General features: G+C 44.2%; 5 protein-coding genes across 7 annotated transcripts; 2 read left to right on the top strand and 3 right to left on the bottom strand.

The window, feature by feature from the left end:
* The first annotated feature begins 390 nt into the window (after window positions 1-390).
* LOC109762036 (uncharacterized) lies at window positions 391-3,459 on the top strand. The gene is made up of 6 exons (XM_020320849.4): window positions 391-692; window positions 1,713-1,869; window positions 2,465-2,546; window positions 2,630-2,677; window positions 2,878-2,978; window positions 3,065-3,459. The coding sequence occupies exons 1-6, from the start codon at window positions 530-532 to the stop codon at window positions 3,195-3,197; spliced, it is 684 nt and encodes a 227-aa protein (XP_020176438.1). The 5' UTR covers window positions 391-529; the 3' UTR covers window positions 3,198-3,459.
* Window positions 3,460-6,421: 2,962 nt separating this feature from the next.
* LOC123493779 (uncharacterized) lies at window positions 6,422-6,946 on the top strand. Its single transcript, XM_045227881.2, has one exon. It carries the CDS (start codon window positions 6,509-6,511, stop codon window positions 6,854-6,856), a length of 348 nt encoding a protein of 115 aa, XP_045083816.1. The 5' UTR covers window positions 6,422-6,508; the 3' UTR covers window positions 6,857-6,946.
* A 180-nt stretch (window positions 6,947-7,126) lies between these two features.
* On the bottom strand, window positions 7,127-10,036 carry LOC109762033 (protein IN2-1 homolog B). 2 transcript variants are annotated; one of them, XM_020320845.4, is made up of 10 exons: window positions 9,802-10,036; window positions 9,608-9,688; window positions 9,390-9,450; window positions 9,183-9,266; window positions 9,010-9,108; window positions 8,802-8,910; window positions 8,639-8,715; window positions 8,451-8,558; window positions 7,920-8,000; window positions 7,127-7,342 (listed from the first exon to the last, which is right to left on the bottom strand). In XM_020320845.4, exons 1-10 carry the CDS (start codon window positions 9,822-9,824, stop codon window positions 7,337-7,339), a joined length of 729 nt encoding a protein of 242 aa, XP_020176434.1. In that variant the 5' UTR covers window positions 9,825-10,036; the 3' UTR covers window positions 7,127-7,336. The 2 variants fall into 2 exon arrangements, with proteins under 2 accessions (XP_020176434.1, XP_020176435.1); XM_020320846.4 differs by having other exon boundaries at window positions 9,806-10,002.
* Window positions 10,037-10,545: 509 nt separating this feature from the next.
* On the bottom strand, window positions 10,546-13,755 carry LOC109762020 (protein IN2-1 homolog B). Of its 2 annotated transcripts, none has more exons than XM_020320829.4 (10): window positions 12,585-13,755; window positions 12,381-12,455; window positions 12,217-12,277; window positions 11,973-12,059; window positions 11,766-11,864; window positions 11,456-11,564; window positions 11,266-11,342; window positions 11,072-11,179; window positions 10,847-10,927; window positions 10,546-10,762 (listed from the first exon to the last, which is right to left on the bottom strand). In XM_020320829.4, exons 1-10 carry the CDS (start codon window positions 12,608-12,610, stop codon window positions 10,754-10,756), a joined length of 732 nt encoding a protein of 243 aa, XP_020176418.1. In that variant the 5' UTR covers window positions 12,611-13,755; the 3' UTR covers window positions 10,546-10,753. The 2 variants fall into 2 exon arrangements, with proteins under 2 accessions (XP_020176418.1, XP_020176417.1); XM_020320828.4 differs by having other exon boundaries at window positions 11,970-12,059; window positions 12,585-12,796.
* A 272-nt stretch (window positions 13,756-14,027) lies between these two features.
* LOC109762019 (protein IN2-1 homolog B) lies at window positions 14,028-16,383 on the bottom strand. The gene is made up of 10 exons (XM_020320827.4): window positions 16,085-16,383; window positions 15,891-15,965; window positions 15,700-15,760; window positions 15,490-15,576; window positions 15,311-15,409; window positions 15,110-15,218; window positions 14,823-14,899; window positions 14,624-14,731; window positions 14,385-14,465; window positions 14,028-14,308 (listed from the first exon to the last, which is right to left on the bottom strand). Exons 1-10 carry the CDS (start codon window positions 16,279-16,281, stop codon window positions 14,300-14,302), a joined length of 903 nt encoding a protein of 300 aa, XP_020176416.1. The 5' UTR covers window positions 16,282-16,383; the 3' UTR covers window positions 14,028-14,299.
* Between the last annotated feature and the right edge of the window lie 638 nt (window positions 16,384-17,021).

Below are 17,021 nucleotides of genomic sequence, written 5' to 3'. Positions count from 1 at the left end.
TACATGGAAAAGTGCCCGCTCCGCACCCAGAAATCCTTTCCACCCTGTACATAATCTCTGTCGTACAGCGGATCGGATAAGCTGCACTCTTGGCCATGTTAACTCGCAACCCGATGCCTCTCCAAAAAGATTTAGGAGCAGAGACACAAGCTTGAAGATCTTCCTCCCATGGCCGAACGAAAAGCATGACATCATCCGCGTACATTGAAAGCCTGTGCTTCATACCCACAGCCGCCAGCGGTGCCAACAGTCCCCTCTCGGTCGCCAGCTCATTTAGATAGCTGGGGCCACTAACTATGTCGCCAGCGGTGCCAAAAGCATGAGATTGATGCTTGTGTGTGCTTAGTTACAAAGCCCACTAACTATGACCAAGCACAAAAGCCCATTTAGATAGCTGGGGCCGAATCGAGGGTAAGCCCGTGATACGTTCCTACAGCATGTCAGTGAAACCCATCCTGTCCTTTCGCATCGTTCTCCCGAAACCCAGCGCCCAACGCCGCCACTCCTCCGCCGCCGCGTAGCCGGAGAGATGTCGAGGCTCGCGGCCGCCGCCCTCCGCGGCGCCCTCACCGCCTCTGGGGCACGCTCGTGCTCGATCTCAGTGGCATTTTCCCCTGCATCCTCTCGTCTCTTCTCAACCGACGCATCCGGCGCCGTAGCGGGATCACAGGTCGACTCATCGTCCGGCGAAGGTAGCTCCCGCATCCTTGTGCTGTGATTCTCGTGAACTTGTGGGTATTCTCTCGTATGCTAGTCTGTTTATTTTTCTCCGGCGAGGTCTAGCCGTTTAGGGTTTAATATTCTGTTCCGCTTTAGAAGGAGTGGCGGAATCAAAGGGCAAATCATCCAACCCCTTGTAAAGTGGGGCAAATCATCCAATCCCCCGACGGACGAGAAATTGGATCTTTTGCCCCACTTTACATGTAGTTCATTGAGGTATGGTGGAACTCTGTTCTGACGGAGTTCATATTTTTGTAATCTGTTGCGAGCATCTGAACTTAGGGTGTCAAACGTTTGGAATGCGAATCATAAATCCTAAAATACGAGATAGTGCTGTAATCTTACTGAGAACATTAGTTGGTTATTCGTGCCGTGTGAAAATCAGTTGTTTTCGATTGAGAGGGATTAGGCCCAGTCCTCCCTTTGATTGTGATTGGAAAGGAGGTATTGGGTTGGATTACAATGCATACAGACAAGTCTGCAAGGATGACCATTTTATCTCCTTCCGTTATGATCATGATACCGAGTCAATTCAAGGTTCTTATTTGTAGCTTTATGCCTTTTACGATTCCTGTATGTGACTTTCGAGGCATTATTTTTTTGGATCTTCTTGTTTCTGCTGAAGAGAAGATTGTTTTCACATTCTTGAACTGATGTAAATATCAACTGAAAAGGTCATTTGCCTTTCTCATGTACATTATTCAAACTGAGTGGTCCTTCCCATGAGATCTTGAGGATGATTTACTGTTTATCTGCTGTTAGATTGGGTGTTCTTCGCTTGGGGGCTACTCCACTATCCTATTGATACCCAGAGCTAGTTGTACACTATGTGATTTGTACTGTTTTTTTGGCAGTAGTTATGCTGTTTTGCACTATGTGGAATCTTTAGAGTAAAATTTCTTCCATGGTGTAATAATTTTGCAAACTTTGTGATTCTTATATTTGAAAGCCATCATGTTGTACATTTCAGTAACACTTATCTACTGCAACAGGCCATACCTATGGAAGGTTCTACACTAATATTTCTGGTGTCGGCCGTCTTGGCAAGAACATGCTGAAGACTGACATTATCCATTACCTTGACCAATGTGAACTGTCACTGGATGATGTGAAGATTGATTACAACAAGGGGTTTTATCCCATGGGCGCGTACGGTTTATTTTCTGCTCCCTAACTCATCTATGTATCTTGTTCTTACTTGAGCTTTTGGCTGCATATGCATGAGCGGTTTGTTCTAATGTGTATTACTTAAGTCAGTAATGCTCAGGAGTCTACAATTGGGTTTAGTAGCTCCTTTCAAAGAAATAGCCTTTTAGGATAGCATTTGAAATGTGAACCTTGTTTTGTGGTTAAGGCATGAATAATATTATAAGTATTTAGAAGCCTTGTCTATACTTAATAGACTAACTTGTTTCTAAGTCCTTTCATGATCTTTTCATGCAGTATGCTAAAGCAATTGTTTATTTATGTTCTGTGTGCTAGCATGGCATTCACATTTCACTTTTCTGTGTTGCTCGAGATGCAGGAAACATAGGTTCTTCTTATTAATGTCCCTGCGTGACACTAACCAAGCCAGTCTTAACACACATAACTCATTTCCTCGTATATAAATATCCGTCTTTATTCAATGCATTGCATGTCATGTTTAATTGCTCTGTCATTTTAAAATTGTTATGGGTTTGCAGCTAAATATAGTGTTCTCTTACTGATTTATTAATGTGATTATCAATGTGATTTCGATCAGATTATTGAAGTTTCCTTCGGTGGAATCATTTGAGACAGCAGTCAGGCAAACAATTCAGGGTCGCATGTACAGGCTTGAGAGGGTAAGGCGGCACTCTTTATCGTTATCTCATTTGGTATTAGTAATTTCCAGTACACTGATATGTATTTTATTTGGATATAACAGGTGAGTCCTGATGAGTGGGAACACAAGATATCTTTGAATGGAAAAGCTGTAAGTGATAGATTTGCTTTTAAAGTTTGGTATGTGTTACAACTGTTGACTATGCAAATCCCAAGAAATGCAATAGGGAGAAGAAAGCCCACTTTTTTTTTCTTTCAGTTTAATTGATGCTAATGTTGTTGAGATCCATAATGCAGCTATTGAAATTTTCTAGTTGACTTACTTTGTTTTTGCTGTTTGGGTCTATCCAGGTACTGTTGCAAGGAGTCCCTCGAAACGCTCAAGTTGATGACATAGAACGCTTCTTGTGCGGCACTAACTATGAACCTCCTCCATTTGAAAACTTTATCAGGTAATACTTTTCGGCGGTGGTCCTTGTTAGCCAGGATGTGATTAAGTCCATCCATCCTTGTCTGATTCCACCAATGGCTTGTGCAGAGCTGGGGTCCCCGAGCCTGTAAGAATGGTGCTGGTAAAGTTCGGGTCGAGGACTGATGCAACCAATGCCTTCATTGCTAAAAACAAGGGTTTCTGTCTGAACAATCCTGTTACCGTGCGGGTTATTCAGTAATCTTTCAGGTCTTATCATGTGTGTGTCACCTCCTTCCAATCAACCTAGGATCTGAAGCCTATTGGCGCATGTGATAGAGATGTGTACACTCCATCCATTCAACCTGATTTATTATGGGTTTTCTCTGCCACTTTATTGTACCATTTTCGTTGTCAACCTGGACCTTGTGCTTGTGCTTAGGTTGCAGGTTTTCCTGCGACGACAGAAGTAGCTAAACGAGTTAATCTAATAAATGTTAATACACACCACTTTCTTGCTGGCACCATGGTTGTATCATTATGTTGCTGAAGTTGCTGTAGAAAACCAAAAGTTGCAGCCATTGCAGCTGGATTTCTGGTGCGTTTGAACTGCGTGTTGCTTAAAAATACATGCATTGTTGGGCTAGGGAAATTTTGAGGTTGTTTCATCTTCCATTTGGTTCTATATACTGATATCCTGGGCATTAACGTGCGTATGCTGTGCTGAGAAGATATGTGGAGAATGCATGCAAAGAAATACGTACTTATGTTTTTCATTGGCTCAGTATTCCAACGAACGTTATGAAACGGAAACAACGGGGAATAGTAGGAGCGTCTGCGAATTGCAAGAACAACTTGGCACCCAGGCAAGTCAATTTGTTGTTTATTCGACGTAATTTGTTGTACGAATAGTAGTACGCGTGATGGTGCGTATTACTCCCTCCGTTCCGAAATACATGACGCTGGGGTTTTTTCCGACCAGGTGAAAAAGCAGCGAAATGACCAGGTTATCCTCCAGTTTTGAATTCTCTCCTCGTCTCCACCCAGGTCGTCTTCCAGATCCGCCCGCCTCCGTCGCCCCCCACCTCTGGATCCTCCACCTCCATCGCCCCCGCCTCTGTCGCCCCCCACCTCCAGATCCTCCACCTCCACCTCCATCGCCTCCCATCTCGCCCAACAGATCCCCTTCCATCCTCCCCATCTTCCTGGGCCAGCAGATCCCCCTCATCGTCCTGGGCCAGCAGATCCCCCACCTCGTCATCCCAAGGCCAGCGCCCTGCTGCAGATTGCCGCCACCCTCCCAAGGCCTCGCCAGCTCCACCTCCAGGTACTGCAGATCGCCGCTGACTTCAGGTCCTGGTCGTTCAACAGGTCCAAAAAGGGGCAATTCAGTTGCAAATTTAGCATGACAAAATTCAGTACTGGAGCATGATGTTGGGAGGATTCAAAAAATCAGCACTGCATTGGAGTAAAAGTGCAGTACTCCAATGATGTTGGAGTATCATTAACAAAAAACAATACTACTGAAACAATTGCATGATGTTGGAGTATCATTAACAAAATAACATGATGTTGGAGTACAGCTGCATGATGAAGTACTACAAGGGCAGAATCACTTTTACAACGTCATGCAACATCATTTTCATGACAAGAGTACTATTGCATGATGTTGGAGTACTATAGTGCTTGATGTTGCATGAACTTATACCGTGGCAGTACCTGAACAGGCTCCAGGTCCAGCAGGTGGAGCTCCAAGCTCCATTGCACCAACTTCAGAACAGGCAGCAACTGAAAAAGGAAATAGACATAGTCAAGGCAGAGGCATGGATTTTGATCTCAACTGCACTCCAGCCGAAGAAGAAGACATACTCCAAGATGATATGAACATGGAAGAGGAAGAGGGCATCGATCCCGGTCAAGATGCAGTTGGTGAGCTCCAGTACTCCTGCCATGAACAATCAATAGTTCATTTGTACCCCTATAATGGAGTAGCTAGCAAGTGTTGAGCAATTAAAAAATCCATTTGGTATTAACAATGTTTAACAACAAAGTTTGGTATTAAACGTGTGTGAAAATTGATTTTCTAAACCCACACATTCCCTGGGACTTGATGCCATATTCAAGTTCTAAGATCAGGTCATAAATTGTTTCCTAGACCATGGATAATGTTGATAAAAAAGGCCAATGAATGAATTTCATGTCTTAGAATAAGAGTATTAGCTAACGGAGCACTTTATCACGTCAGGTCTTCCTCTGGGATTTGCCGGTCATAAGACTGAACTTCAAATATAACTCTAGTTTCTGAAAATGAACAGTAAGAGTAGCTTACTACTCCTGCTGCAGTGCTATACTACTCCTAATTTAGTACTCCTGCTGCAGTGCTATACTACTGCTATCCTCCCTAATTAACAGAAAAGCTTTCAGTTTTTAATTAACTGAAAACTTGCTAAAACCTGAAGAAATTGTAAGCAATCAAGAATTTGAACAAGTACAACATGAAATACTCCTGTCTACTCCTAGCATTTCCTAGCAAGAAATTTCAGCAAGCAGTGCAAACAAGAAATTTCAGCAAGTACAATTTCAGACCGCCGCATGGACCGCCAGCTATGGGGCATTACTATGGGATACTTATGGCAGCAAGCATTTCCTGTAGTACTCCAAATAAATTTGATATGTGAACAAACAGGTGCCTCTCCAAATAAATGGAAGCACAAATATAACTAGTGTCGTGTGTTCTTTGTACTAGCTTCAGTTAATTTTAAAATTTAAATTAAAGTTTCAGTTAAAATGGAGAGAAACATCAGTAAGTACTGTTGGAGTACTCACCAAGTACTGTAAGATGAGTACAGTACAGTACTGCTGCAAGAGGAGTACAATACTCCATTAGCTCATTGCAAATTTAACCAAAACTACAGTAGCACAGATGTTGGTGAGGAAACAACAGTACTATTGCAAGATGAGTAGTAAAATCAGTCCTACTGTGAACCCTACTAAGCTCACAGATGTTGGAGTACAGTAGAAACAGCCTCACTTAACTCCAAACAAGACTCCAAAACATGCAATTCCACATCAGCATATGATACTCCTCTGAATGAATGACTGAAGCAGCAGGCGTCGGGCACCACGAGCATGGCATCAGCGTCGGGCACCACAAGCACCACCGTCAGCGTTGCCCTATAAGCACAACAGAGGATTGGAACTCTGAATTGAACGACAACTGAAGCAAAACAATCGACCATCGACAGTAAACCTCTGAAGAAATGTTGGAGTGCTGCTGCTACTTGGTTGATTACAGAGAGCTTGGTAGGCCATTAAGGCCTCACATCTGACATTAGCATCCGTAACATTTCCTAGCACTACTCCTAGCAGTAGACAAGATCACAAGAATCTCCATTTGCTAGCCCTACTCCTAGCACTACTCCTAGCATCTGACATTAAGTTTTCACGGAGAAGAGACAGTAAGAGGAAGATAGAGCAATACCTCAAGGAGTCATCATCCATGGACGCACAGCCGGGCCACCATGTCCATCCTCTCGCCACCTGACGCAGCAGCTGCTCCTCAAGGAGTCGCTCATGGAGGCCGCGCGCAAGGAGGAGGACGGCGGCAACCGCGGCGACGACAAGCTGCCGCAGGTGGTGTTCGACCGCATCCTTCGGCGTCAGATGGTGTACGACGCGCTCAAGCGCGGGGGCGGGGCGGAGGTGCCGTCGTGGGTCCAGCTGCTCACCATCCTCCTTTCCTTCGGCACGTCGGCGCTCGGCATCGCCTACTGCTCCTCGTCACAGCCGCACAGATGCAGCAACTCCCCACAGCCGCACAGATCCGGCAGCTCCCCACAGCCGCACAGATCCGGCAGCTCCTCACCGCCACAGTTCCTCTTCCCGCAGCTCCTCCTACTCGAGCAGCTCCTCCGGCGGTAAAAATCGAATCTTGGGACGACGAAGCAGGGACGACGCGAGAGAAAGAGGGCAGCGGCGACGCGGTTAAGGGAGATGCAGCGACGCAGGCGAGGGAGATACGCGGCGACGCGGGCGAGGGAGATGCGGCGGCGCCATGGGCGAGGGAGATGCGGTGGGAGAGAAGCAGAGAGCGATACGGGCGAGGGAGACTGAGAGAGACTGAGAGTGATGCGGTCGAGGGTAAAAATGGAAAACGCGAATATTTCGTAGCGTTACGAGATTTCAACGTGCAGACGTAAAACGTCATGTATTTCGGAACGGAGGGAGTAGTTTTATTTACTGCGTTACAGTACATAGCAATTGATTGCGCTCGCAGCATACATTGGCAATGCTTCATCAGTCATCGGCCGATTCAAATCCAAGGAAAAACCCTTATATCTGCACGCATACATTGGCAATGCTTCATCGGTCATCGGCCGATCCAAATCCAAGGGAAAACCCTTATATCTGCACGTAAAAACAGCAGATGTCACCACGACTTGTTTAGTCCTGTATAAGTAATATTACCTCCGTCCTGGATTACTTGGACGGAAGGAGTACTACTACAATGACTTCCTTAATGAGATCGGGGGAAAATCCTTTATGATCGTAAAAAGAACATGTTATAAAAATTAGTCCTATGATATGGCTAAAACACTCGTGGATGAGCAGGTTAAACCTCCTCTCACACCACTAGCATAGTGTACTTTAATTGGTTAAGACAAGACTTTGATAAACGTTTTATGTGATATAAAATCATAATTAGTACTACCTCTGTTCTTAAATGTAAGACGTTTTGGCGGTCTAATTTAAACTGCCAAAACATTTTATATTAATGAACGGTGTAGTAAGTATTTTAAAATAAGAGTCCAATGATCTCCATTTGGTGTGCCACGCTAAAACTACATACTAGTAAAAGTATTTCTATCATTCTTAACCAATCAAAATCCTTAGCTTGTATGTCTGGACGGAGCTCGTATTTCGGGCGCGAGATCATCGTCTTTATAGCATTGATACATAGTTAATCGTTGCTAGAACGCCTTACCCCGAGCTTCTTCTTTGTGAGAGCAAGCAGTTCTTGAGGGTCGTGCTTGGTCTGCGCATACACCGCAATGCCATTCATTTCCTACACATGTTTCCCGTTCTCATGAGTAAGTTACTATACATAGACACTGAAAGATGCGGAAATTGCATTTGGGCTCCATGGAGCTCTTAATTCAAAAAACATTCTTTGAAGTTTAAAAAGTTTCAAGAAAAAATACACATGTACACGGAAATGTACTCTACATGTTTGTACATATTCATGATAAAATGTGTTCAAGATTTGAGCTACACAAAAAAATCATGGATTTTTAGCACATGCATTATTCACTATAAAAATCCATGATTTTTTTGAAGCTCACATCTTAACGTATTTCATCATGAAAATTTTAAAACATGTAGAATACATCCCTATGTAAACGTGTACTTTTTCAGTTTTAAAAAAAATAATAAAAGTTGAATTTTGAAATATCAGGCTTCATGGAGCCCAAGCTCCAAAACGCTACACTCCTGAAAGATATCGTGTTCTTGCTACCTTGATGAATTTCTGCATGTTAGGCCTTCCTGCGGTGGGATCGTAGTTCTTTATGTTGGTGAAGAATACTTGGAATCCATCAACAAATGGTGCATATGCGATGTCCACCTGTTTCCAGTTCCAAGCGACGTTAGTTCTTTAAATTGCCAAATTCTAGCTGATATAAGGGACACTGAGTGCAAAATTACCAGACTGAACTGGCCAAGAAAGAAAGGTCCATCATCAAATTTTGAAAGGGAGACTTCTATTTTGTCCAGAGCAGCTTCTGATGACCAGCAATGCATCACAGGTCAGTAATCAGCATGAATATATATTTATAGTTGAATTCCAACAAGTGTTCTTAGCTCTTGCCAGCATCAGCAGTCACTGCCCCCTTGGCGGTCAATGCCGACATCATCGCTTGATTGAAGGTGTCTGAATAAGCCAGCAGTTCTTCTGCAAGCCCTTGCTTTTCAGGATCCTAAGGTCATCGATATTTTTTAAGAGAAGAATCATGAGGTCACCAATGACCAATGGGGAGTGCATGCTATTGCAGCCTTTAAAGACAAAATAAACTCACATCAGGACTCAATTTGGGGCCTTCGAAATTGCTGTCTATGTACTTGATCAAATCCAAGCTCTCTCCTATCATTTTGTTGTTGTGCTCTAGGCAGGGTACCTTGTTGGGAAAAAAAAGGAGCATCTTAACACTCATCTAAATAGGAGACACTATGTATTTTAGTCTAGCCACACCTGATTCTTGGGGTAAATCTTGCGGAGCCACGCTGGCCTATCCGCCAAATCGATGGGGACAAGCAAGATCTTGCGCTGCAAACCCTGGTACCGGAAACAAATCGAATTACAAAAATCACAACATGGAGTGAACCTAACCAAAGAAGACACCAACTCATGTGGAGGGAAAAAGAGCATCGATCATCGGAAGATGAGCTCGGTTGGTACCTTGCAGTTCCTCGCGATCCATGCTCGCTGCGCATACGGGCAAGCATACGCCATGTACAACCTGTAATCCCAACTTGTCACACGTGAGCAAAGGTAAATACGCAGAGATCGATGTATCAGAAATGAACATGAACATGAAGATCTCGCGTGCGCTTGCACATATTTGAGTAAAGAAAGTTTCAGAGAAGAAAGCAAAGTACTAGTAGTAATAACACAACCTGGTTGCGCCATCGTAGAGAGGTGGCTGCTGGGAAGTGGGTGTCAAGGTAGGCGGGAGAGCTTCCTCTTCCTGTGCAAACCTACAGAGTTTTCATAGAGCGATGAGCGAGCGATCATAGAGTAGAAGATCCATCTAGTGATCGCGCGCGGCAGCAGAGTAATTTTAAGCAAAGAAGGAACTGTGCAGTAGTACTTGCTTGCTGGAGACGCTGCCATTGCGACCAGCAGCTAGTGATCAGGAACTCGGGACGTGTGCAATGTACATTTTGTAAGCGTATATAAAGCACTGCCGCTATACAAACTGGTAAACGGGAGTACGGCTGAAGGTGGGGCTGATGGAGAAGTACGAAGAAGAAACGAAGAAACGAAGAAAACTTTGAGCGAGCACAGACGTCAGCTGTGACGGCCGAGCTAGCATGGAAGAAGAAGAAGCGAGCGGTAGTGGCTGAAGCCATGTCACGGCGGTTCGTGCCATGATATAGGCCGCACATACGCCGGAGACGATTAGTCGGCATCGTGCTGTTGTAGTCGATGGTTGAAAACATGCCGAGGACACTGACTTTAATTAACTCGTTTGGACAGTGACTTTGGTCGGTAGCTCTTTGCTATCTCCCTGGAGCTCGTTGAAGGTATACACCAAGCAAGCCAATTAGGAACCTCGTACGGGGAATTGCAAAAAAAAAAAAAAAACTCGTATGGGGAAGAAACTACGAGGCACCGACATACAGCGAGTAGGACAGGTTTGTGGCATCGCCATTATGAGATATGAACTGATTAAGTACGCATTCCCACCACGCCTGAGCGAACGCATGAATCTGTATGTAGTCGATGCTGCTAGCAACCCCTTAATATGTATGATCAGCACACGTGTGGACAGCTAAAATTGATAAGAGCAAGAAAGGAGCACCGGTTCATTAAGAAAGAGAGTTCACGAGCATTCAGCACAACTCAGAATGATCCTCCTTCACGTGACAATATAAGTTTACAATAAGACCCAGTTTGTCTGTCTGTCTGTTTATTCTCTAAAAGCATGGCCTATATGCATGGCATGCATCTTTTATTCAAAATATATTGCAACACCCCCGAAGTTTTCCACGTATTCTGCAGCCATTCCCTGGCATGTTTGGTTATCATTGGTCACATCTTCAAGCAATCTGAAAAGTTAAAATAGCGTGTAAGCTTTTGTCGGGATTGGAAAATAACACAAACCGACACCGAGATACAAGGAAATATCGTACGCCAAACTTCTCCTTCATTTGATCAAGCAGAAACTGTGGGTCCAGTTTGGTCTGTGTATATGCGTCCACCTTGTTCACTTCCTGTAACATACCGAATTGGAGAACCGACATGAGATTGAGTTGCATCAGAGTGTACTAGGGGTATGTTACACTATACAGCCATGTCAGAACAACGCTTCCAAACAATGTGAATAATCTCATCTAGCATCATCCTGAACTACTTACCTCAATGAATTTGTGCAGGTTGGGCCTGCCCTTGGCGAGATCATCCTTCTTGATACCAGAATAGAATATTTGAAACCTTTCGATGAATGGCACATATGCCATGTCCACCTAAAATAACACAATTCTTTTCATAATTCCACCAAATTTGGGCACGGCTAAGGGAACAGGAAAGGATTCCAGGTGGAGTGACATACCAAACTGAACTGGCCAAGGAAGAATGGGCCGTCGCTGAACTTTCCCAAGGCAGCTTCTATTTTATCCACAGCAGCAGCTAATGGAAGACATGACATGAGAATATTACATTATGAGTATACAAACTGGTCATATCTTTTTCATATAGGATTTCTCAAACAAATGTTACAAAGTTTGGTATGTTCTTTTTACCGGCTTCATCTGACACATCTCCCTTGGAGCGTAAGCATGAGAAAAATGCACTATTAAACCCATCGCTGAACGCAAGCAGTTCCTCAGCAAACTGCTTCTTTGCAGAATCCTATCAATTTATATGAACACAAACTTTAATACCACTGAGAATTACTCCATCCGTAAAGAAATATAAGAGTGTTTAGATCACTAAGAGCGTTTAGATCACAAGTAGTGATCTAAACACTCTTATATTTCTTTACAGAGGGAGTATTTGCAAATTTTTACAAACATTGCACATATAAAGACTGATTGAATATATCCGCCTTACATCAGGCAGCAATGCTGGGCCATCAAAATTGCTGTCAATGTACTTGACCAAATCCAAGCTCTCTCCTTTCACCTGGTTGTTATGCTCCAGGGCAGGCACCTGTCAGATTATAAAGGAAGCGTGCATGCATGAACAGAAATGATAAACTGCAGTAAAAAATTCTCCTTGTACATACAGGTGAGAAGTAAAAGAGATCAATCATACTACCTTGTTCTCCGGGTAAACCTTCTCCTTGTACCAAGCTGGCCTGTCTGCCAGATCTATGGCGACTACCTTGATCTTGTCCTGTAAACCCTGGACAAAATAATATACAAAGAAGATTCAACTTAGCATACGACCACTGAAGGCATAAAAAAAGAACTAGCACGAGCTAAAAAAAATTACAAGACCGCTGAGCTGGAAGTATGATCTGCGTGTGTAAATCAAAGAACACTCCTCCCAGTAGCACTACCTTGCAGTTCCTGGCAATCCAAGCGCGCTGCGCGTACGGGCAGTGATATGCAAGATACAGCCTACACGAAGCAAATAAAACACGAATTTAGCCCCTGATCCGTGCAAAATTGAAAAGTTATCTGCAGTGCAATTTGGCTTCTTCTAGTGTGGTTAGATTTTTACCTGGTGGTGCCGTCGAAGAGCGGAGGGGGCTCGGAGGCGGAGGTCAGTGGAGGGGGGAGATCTTCCTTCGGGGAGCTGCGCATATGTTCATATTAAATTACAAGAAAGGCACAATCGAGTAATTTAGTCGAGATGCGGAACGGCCAGAGCGTCAGGCTACATCACTGCACCAAGATACTGTTCCCTGCTGCTTCGCTCACTCACATGATCGGTGGAACGGCGGTTGCCATGGCGACGGTTCGGGAGGAATGCCCCGGCGGTGCTGGGGGACGGGTAGGTGAGAATGGGAGACAGGAGGAGGCAGGCGTCGGCAGTGCTGACGGGCAGCAAGGCAAGGGGAGGCGATCGAGTGCAATTATTCACGGCAGGGCAGGCATCAGCAGAAATGTGGACCCGACCGCTGGCTGGATGGGCCTCGCCTATAGACGCGATCATGGCTTGTAGGAGCTCATCTCAACCTTCCGTGCGGCACTTCTTCAACGTGTTTCACGCGGATGGCATCTGCACGCCATACCGTACACTGAGGTGAGGTCCCAGGGAACCGATGCAAGCCGGTAACCGATGAAGCTGTAAAGGGAATGGTACTCACTCCCATCACCGTGTGGTAGTGTCTACAGACTACATGGATTACTCAACCTTTTTTTTTACCCGGAAAAAGCAAATGTACATATTTGGGAACTCCATGACAAGTTACAAGTGTTGTTCTATCCACTTCTTGATCTTGACTAGTGGTTGAGGCGTCACCCTGTGACGCCGCTTGAGAGAAAGTTGTGCGCATGTTTTTATTTAAAAAGTAGATGGAGTTCTCGCCTCCATCTAGAAAAATATTAAAAAAAATCCGCACCTCCATCTAGAAAAAGAAGTAAAAAAAAAAAATCATCAACGCAACCTACCAGCGAGCGCTACTTTGCGTAGTCCTTCATTTAAAAAAAAAGTGTGGGGTCATCACCTTCATCTAAAAAGAAAAAATATTTTAAAATATTCATCACTTCCATCTAAAAATAATATCCCAAAAGTTTTTTACCACGGCCAACCAGCTTGCGCCATGTGGCATAGCTGATTGGCCTGCATGCGTAGCTTAATGGGTTTAATGGCCCTTGCTGGTTTAGCTCTTAGTTCATTCAGCCATGGCCAGCCCTTCTCTTAGATAGTAGGTCTAGTTTTGCATGTGTGCAGCGGCTTAGAGAAAGATTTTGTCATTTCTCAATGACCAAATGCTGCAGCACCCAGTAAGAACAATATCGAGGCCAATGTCTTGGGGTAAGGAACGTAGAGCAAAGCATATTTCAACATAGCTTGATTAGCTCTCCCTCAAAAAAAAAACATAGCTTGATTAGCTCTGTTTTTGGTTGGGATAATGAGATATTGAGATTCCTGTGACTAGTCTAGTGTTGGACTTGGTTGTTCTAGTAGCGTGGTGTGGATGTGAGTCAAACTTTGTTTCTCTGCTTTGCTTCATTCTATAAAAATGGAGCAGGAGGAAACCCTTTTCTTTCAAAAAAAAAAAGATATTGAGATTCCAACAATTGAGAGCAAAGGAGCAGTCCCAAAATAGATGAAGGGATGTCTCTTCCACAATAGTAAATATGTCAGTGCAATGCACGTTGATATTAAACAGAATATTAATTGCATGCATATACTAGGTACTAGGATAATTGATATTAGGCAGTATATTAATTGCACGTACATACTCACAATATTGTACACTGTCAAACCACAATCACAGAACGCCTAAAAAGACTATAATCACAAAACAACCACTTAATTTATTCTCAAAAGGCAGGGCCTTAGTAGCATGCATCTTTTTATTCAAAGTATAGTATATAGTACTAGCAAGCAAGCACACTCCTGAGTGTCTTCATCTTCATCTTCCATGCTGCAGTAGTTCCCTGGCCTCTTGGTCATCCTTGGTCACATCTTCACTCAATCTGGAAGTTGAATTTTGTAAGTGCAAAATGGTTTGAAAATGAATCAAGGCTGGAAAATCAGGGAATATGTTGTTACCCCAAGCCGCTTCTTTGTGTGTTCAAGCAGAAATTGTGGGTCCAGTTTCGTTTGCGTGTACGCATCGATCTTGTTCACTTCCTGTAACATATCGATTAAGTTGCCTTCTCGACAGCAAAGAATTGCGAAGGAAATTGATTTGCATGAGACTATCTACAACATTTGCAGAAAAATGTGAATTTACTTTAAACACAACAGAACAATGTGGTATAGTCACATCCCGCGACATTCAGACTTACCTCGATGAATTTCTGAATGTTAGGTCTGTCCTTGGTGATATCATAGTTTTTGATACCAGAAAAGAATATCTGAAACCTTTCGATAAATGGCACATATGCAATGTCCACCTGTGCAGAAATGAACATCGCAACAAGTCAACATGTGAACACAATTCTTCTGAAATGGAAGTATAAGGATTCCCGGATTGACGTGACATACCAAACTGAACTGGCCAAGGAAGAAAGGTCCATCACTGAACTTTCCCAGGGCCGCTTCTATTTTATCCAGCGCAGCAACTAATGGAAGATAATGCATAAGAAGTTATAATGGCCAATGGAACTTATTACTTGTCTAATATATGAACATTAGTGTAGAACTTATTACTCCCTCTGTCCCATAATATAAGAACGTTTTCGACATTAGTGTAGTGTCGAAAACGTTCTTATATTATGGGACGAAGGGAGTAGATGATTAGACAAGTTACAGGTATGGCTCTGCTCTTTTACCAGTTTCCTCTGCCACATCTCCCTTGGAGGTTATGGATGAGTATAGTGCTTTATTGGACTCGTCGGTGTACACAAGCAGCTCCTCGGCAAACTGCTTCTTTGCAGAATCCTGCCAATTTATGAATGCAAGCGTTAAAACCACTGAGAAATTGCTCTCCCTGGTTACCATGAATCATGATCATGATGGTTAAAAATATTTACATCAGGGAGCAATGCTGGGCCATCGAAATTGCTGTCAATGTACTTGACCAAATCCAAGCTTTCTCCTTTCACCTCGTTGTTATGCTCCAGTGAAGGCACCTGCCAATTTAGTGTGGAGATGATGAACTGAAACAGTGTTAAGATATCGTACCGTGGGGCAGAGTTGAGATTCACCATACCTTGTTCTGTGGGTAAACCTTCTCCTTGTACCAAGCCGGCCTGTCTGCGAGATCGATCCCGATTATCTTGATCTTGTCTTGCAAACCCTGGACAAGAAAAACCATTAGCTTTCATTTGGGTGTAAAAATAATTCAGTGTTGCTTGCACAGCAGCAACAAAAGTACGATTTCTGTTCGAAGAACATCAACAAATCAAAGAACAGAAGTTACCTTGTAGTTCCTGGCAATCCAAGCGCGCTGCGCATACGGGCAGTGATATGCAACATACAACCTTCACGAGACATGAAAAAAGAAAAGAAATACGTAGCAGGTTAACCCTTGATTTATGCAGAAGTGACAACCCACAAGATGATAGTATCTGCAATGCAATTTGATCTCTCATATGTCTTGTCCAAATTCACCTGGTGGTGCCGTCGAAGAGTGGAGGGGGCTCGGAGGTGGAGGTCAGCGAAGGGGGCAGATTTTCTTTCGGGGAGCTGCGCACGTTGGAGCAGAGAAACAAACGCCAAGTTAAAAACACAGCAGAGAAACGATTCGAATAATTTAATCGAGAATGAAGCGCAGTAGATTCTGCGCCGCGACTCGGCCTGCTCACATGACCGGTGCGGCAGCGGCAGCGGCGGCGGCCATGGCGACGGTTCGGGGGGAGCTCGAACTCCTGGCGGCGATGAGGCGGCGATGGGGAGCAGCTCGTCGCGAGCGGCGGATCTTTATACACGGCGACGGGACGGGAGGGGAAATGGAGGCGGGCGTCAGTGGTGACGCGCGGCAGGGGAAAGCGAGCGAAGTCATTGGTGCGAGCTTGTGCGGCGGTAAATGTGGATTCGACACGTCGATTCGGGTGATGCTCCATGGATGGATGGGGTCTGCCGGCCGGCCTCACCTGGACGCGAACGCGGTGTAGGTGCCGTGGGGTTGCTCTTCCGGTACGTTCTGGAACGATGCTGTCGTGCCGGTCGTTGGTTTGTACATAGACACATTTTGCAACAATACCTACTTTTTGCGTGGCGTGCAACTGCACACGTAGGTCCCAACTGAGCGAGTCATTCATCCGACTAGCAACAGTCTACGCTCGCCAACCAATCTATATGATTGAATGGTCAGAGACGGCTATTTTGTCTTTTTTTTGTCTATTTGATATGCCGTCCGCTCGGCGTCTTTATCATTTGGATCGGCCTACTGGCCACCGTTTTTCAACAAATATGCACACATTTTACATAGTTTCACAAACAAACAAAAATATCATAGTTTTACAAGTTGAATAAAAATTAAATTGTCTCAAATACATGTGAAAAAAGATACATCTATTGATTGTCAACATGAGCCTACATATGCTCAACCAAATCATTTTGCAGCTGCATGTGAGTTTTCCAATCACGCATTTCATGATGAAATTAGATGAACTGTGCAAAAGGTTGCCGTTCCTCCATGCTCAGGCACAACATTCTCACCCTGAAATGAAACTCTTGATCATAGATACGTTCCGGACGCTCATCCTCTACGATCATATTGTGCATGATCACACAAGCAGC

This window comes from Aegilops tauschii, chromosome 4 (genome assembly GCF_002575655.3).
Source record: "Aegilops tauschii subsp. strangulata cultivar AL8/78 chromosome 4, Aet v6.0, whole genome shotgun sequence".
NCBI lineage: Eukaryota > Viridiplantae > Streptophyta > Magnoliopsida > Poales > Poaceae > Aegilops > Aegilops tauschii.
This window is presented reverse-complemented; position numbering and strand designations above follow the sequence as displayed.

Bases quoted from the DNA above. Each gene is read 5' to 3' on its own strand.
- LOC109762033 (XM_020320845.4), bottom strand. From the start codon at position 9,824: ATGGCAGCGTCTCCAGCAAGCAA. The intron at 9,689-9,801 runs GTACTACTGCAC...AAAACTCTGTAG, and splicing joins GCAGCGTCTCCAGCAAGCAA to GTTTGCACAGGAAGAGGAAG. The intron at 8,911-9,009 runs GTGAGTTTATTT...CGATGACCTTAG, and splicing joins GCCCCAAATTGAGTCCTGAT to GATCCTGAAAAGCAAGGGCT.
- LOC109762036 (XM_020320849.4), top strand. From the start codon at position 530: ATGTCGAGGCTCGCGGCCGCCGCCCTCCGCGGCGCCCTCACCGCCTCT. The intron at 693-1,712 runs GTAGCTCCCGCA...CTACTGCAACAG, and splicing joins CGACTCATCGTCCGGCGAAG to GCCATACCTATGGAAGGTTC. The intron at 2,547-2,629 runs GTAAGGCGGCAC...TGGATATAACAG, and splicing joins GCATGTACAGGCTTGAGAGG to GTGAGTCCTGATGAGTGGGA.
- LOC109762020 (XM_020320828.4), bottom strand. From the start codon at position 12,610: ATGGCAACCGCCGTTCCACCGATCAT. The intron at 12,060-12,216 runs GTAGTGCTACTG...TATTTTGTCCAG, and splicing joins GGATTGCCAGGAACTGCAAG to GGTTTACAGGACAAGATCAA. The intron at 10,928-11,071 runs GTAAGTAGTTCA...GGTATGTTACAG, and splicing joins ACCTGCACAAATTCATTGAG to GAAGTGAACAAGGTGGACGC.
- LOC123493779 (XM_045227881.2), top strand. From the start codon at position 6,509: ATGGAGGCCGCGCGCAAGGAGGAGGACGGCGGCAACCGCGGCGACGAC.
- LOC109762019 (XM_020320827.4), bottom strand. From the start codon at position 16,281: ATGACTTCGCTCGCTTTCCCCTGCCGCGCGTCACCACTGACGCCCGCC. The intron at 15,577-15,699 runs GTAACTTCTGTT...TTTCTTGTCCAG, and splicing joins GGATTGCCAGGAACTACAAG to GGTTTGCAAGACAAGATCAA. The intron at 14,900-15,109 runs GTAAAAGAGCAG...ATCTTCCATTAG, and splicing joins AGATGTGGCAGAGGAAACTG to TTGCTGCGCTGGATAAAATA.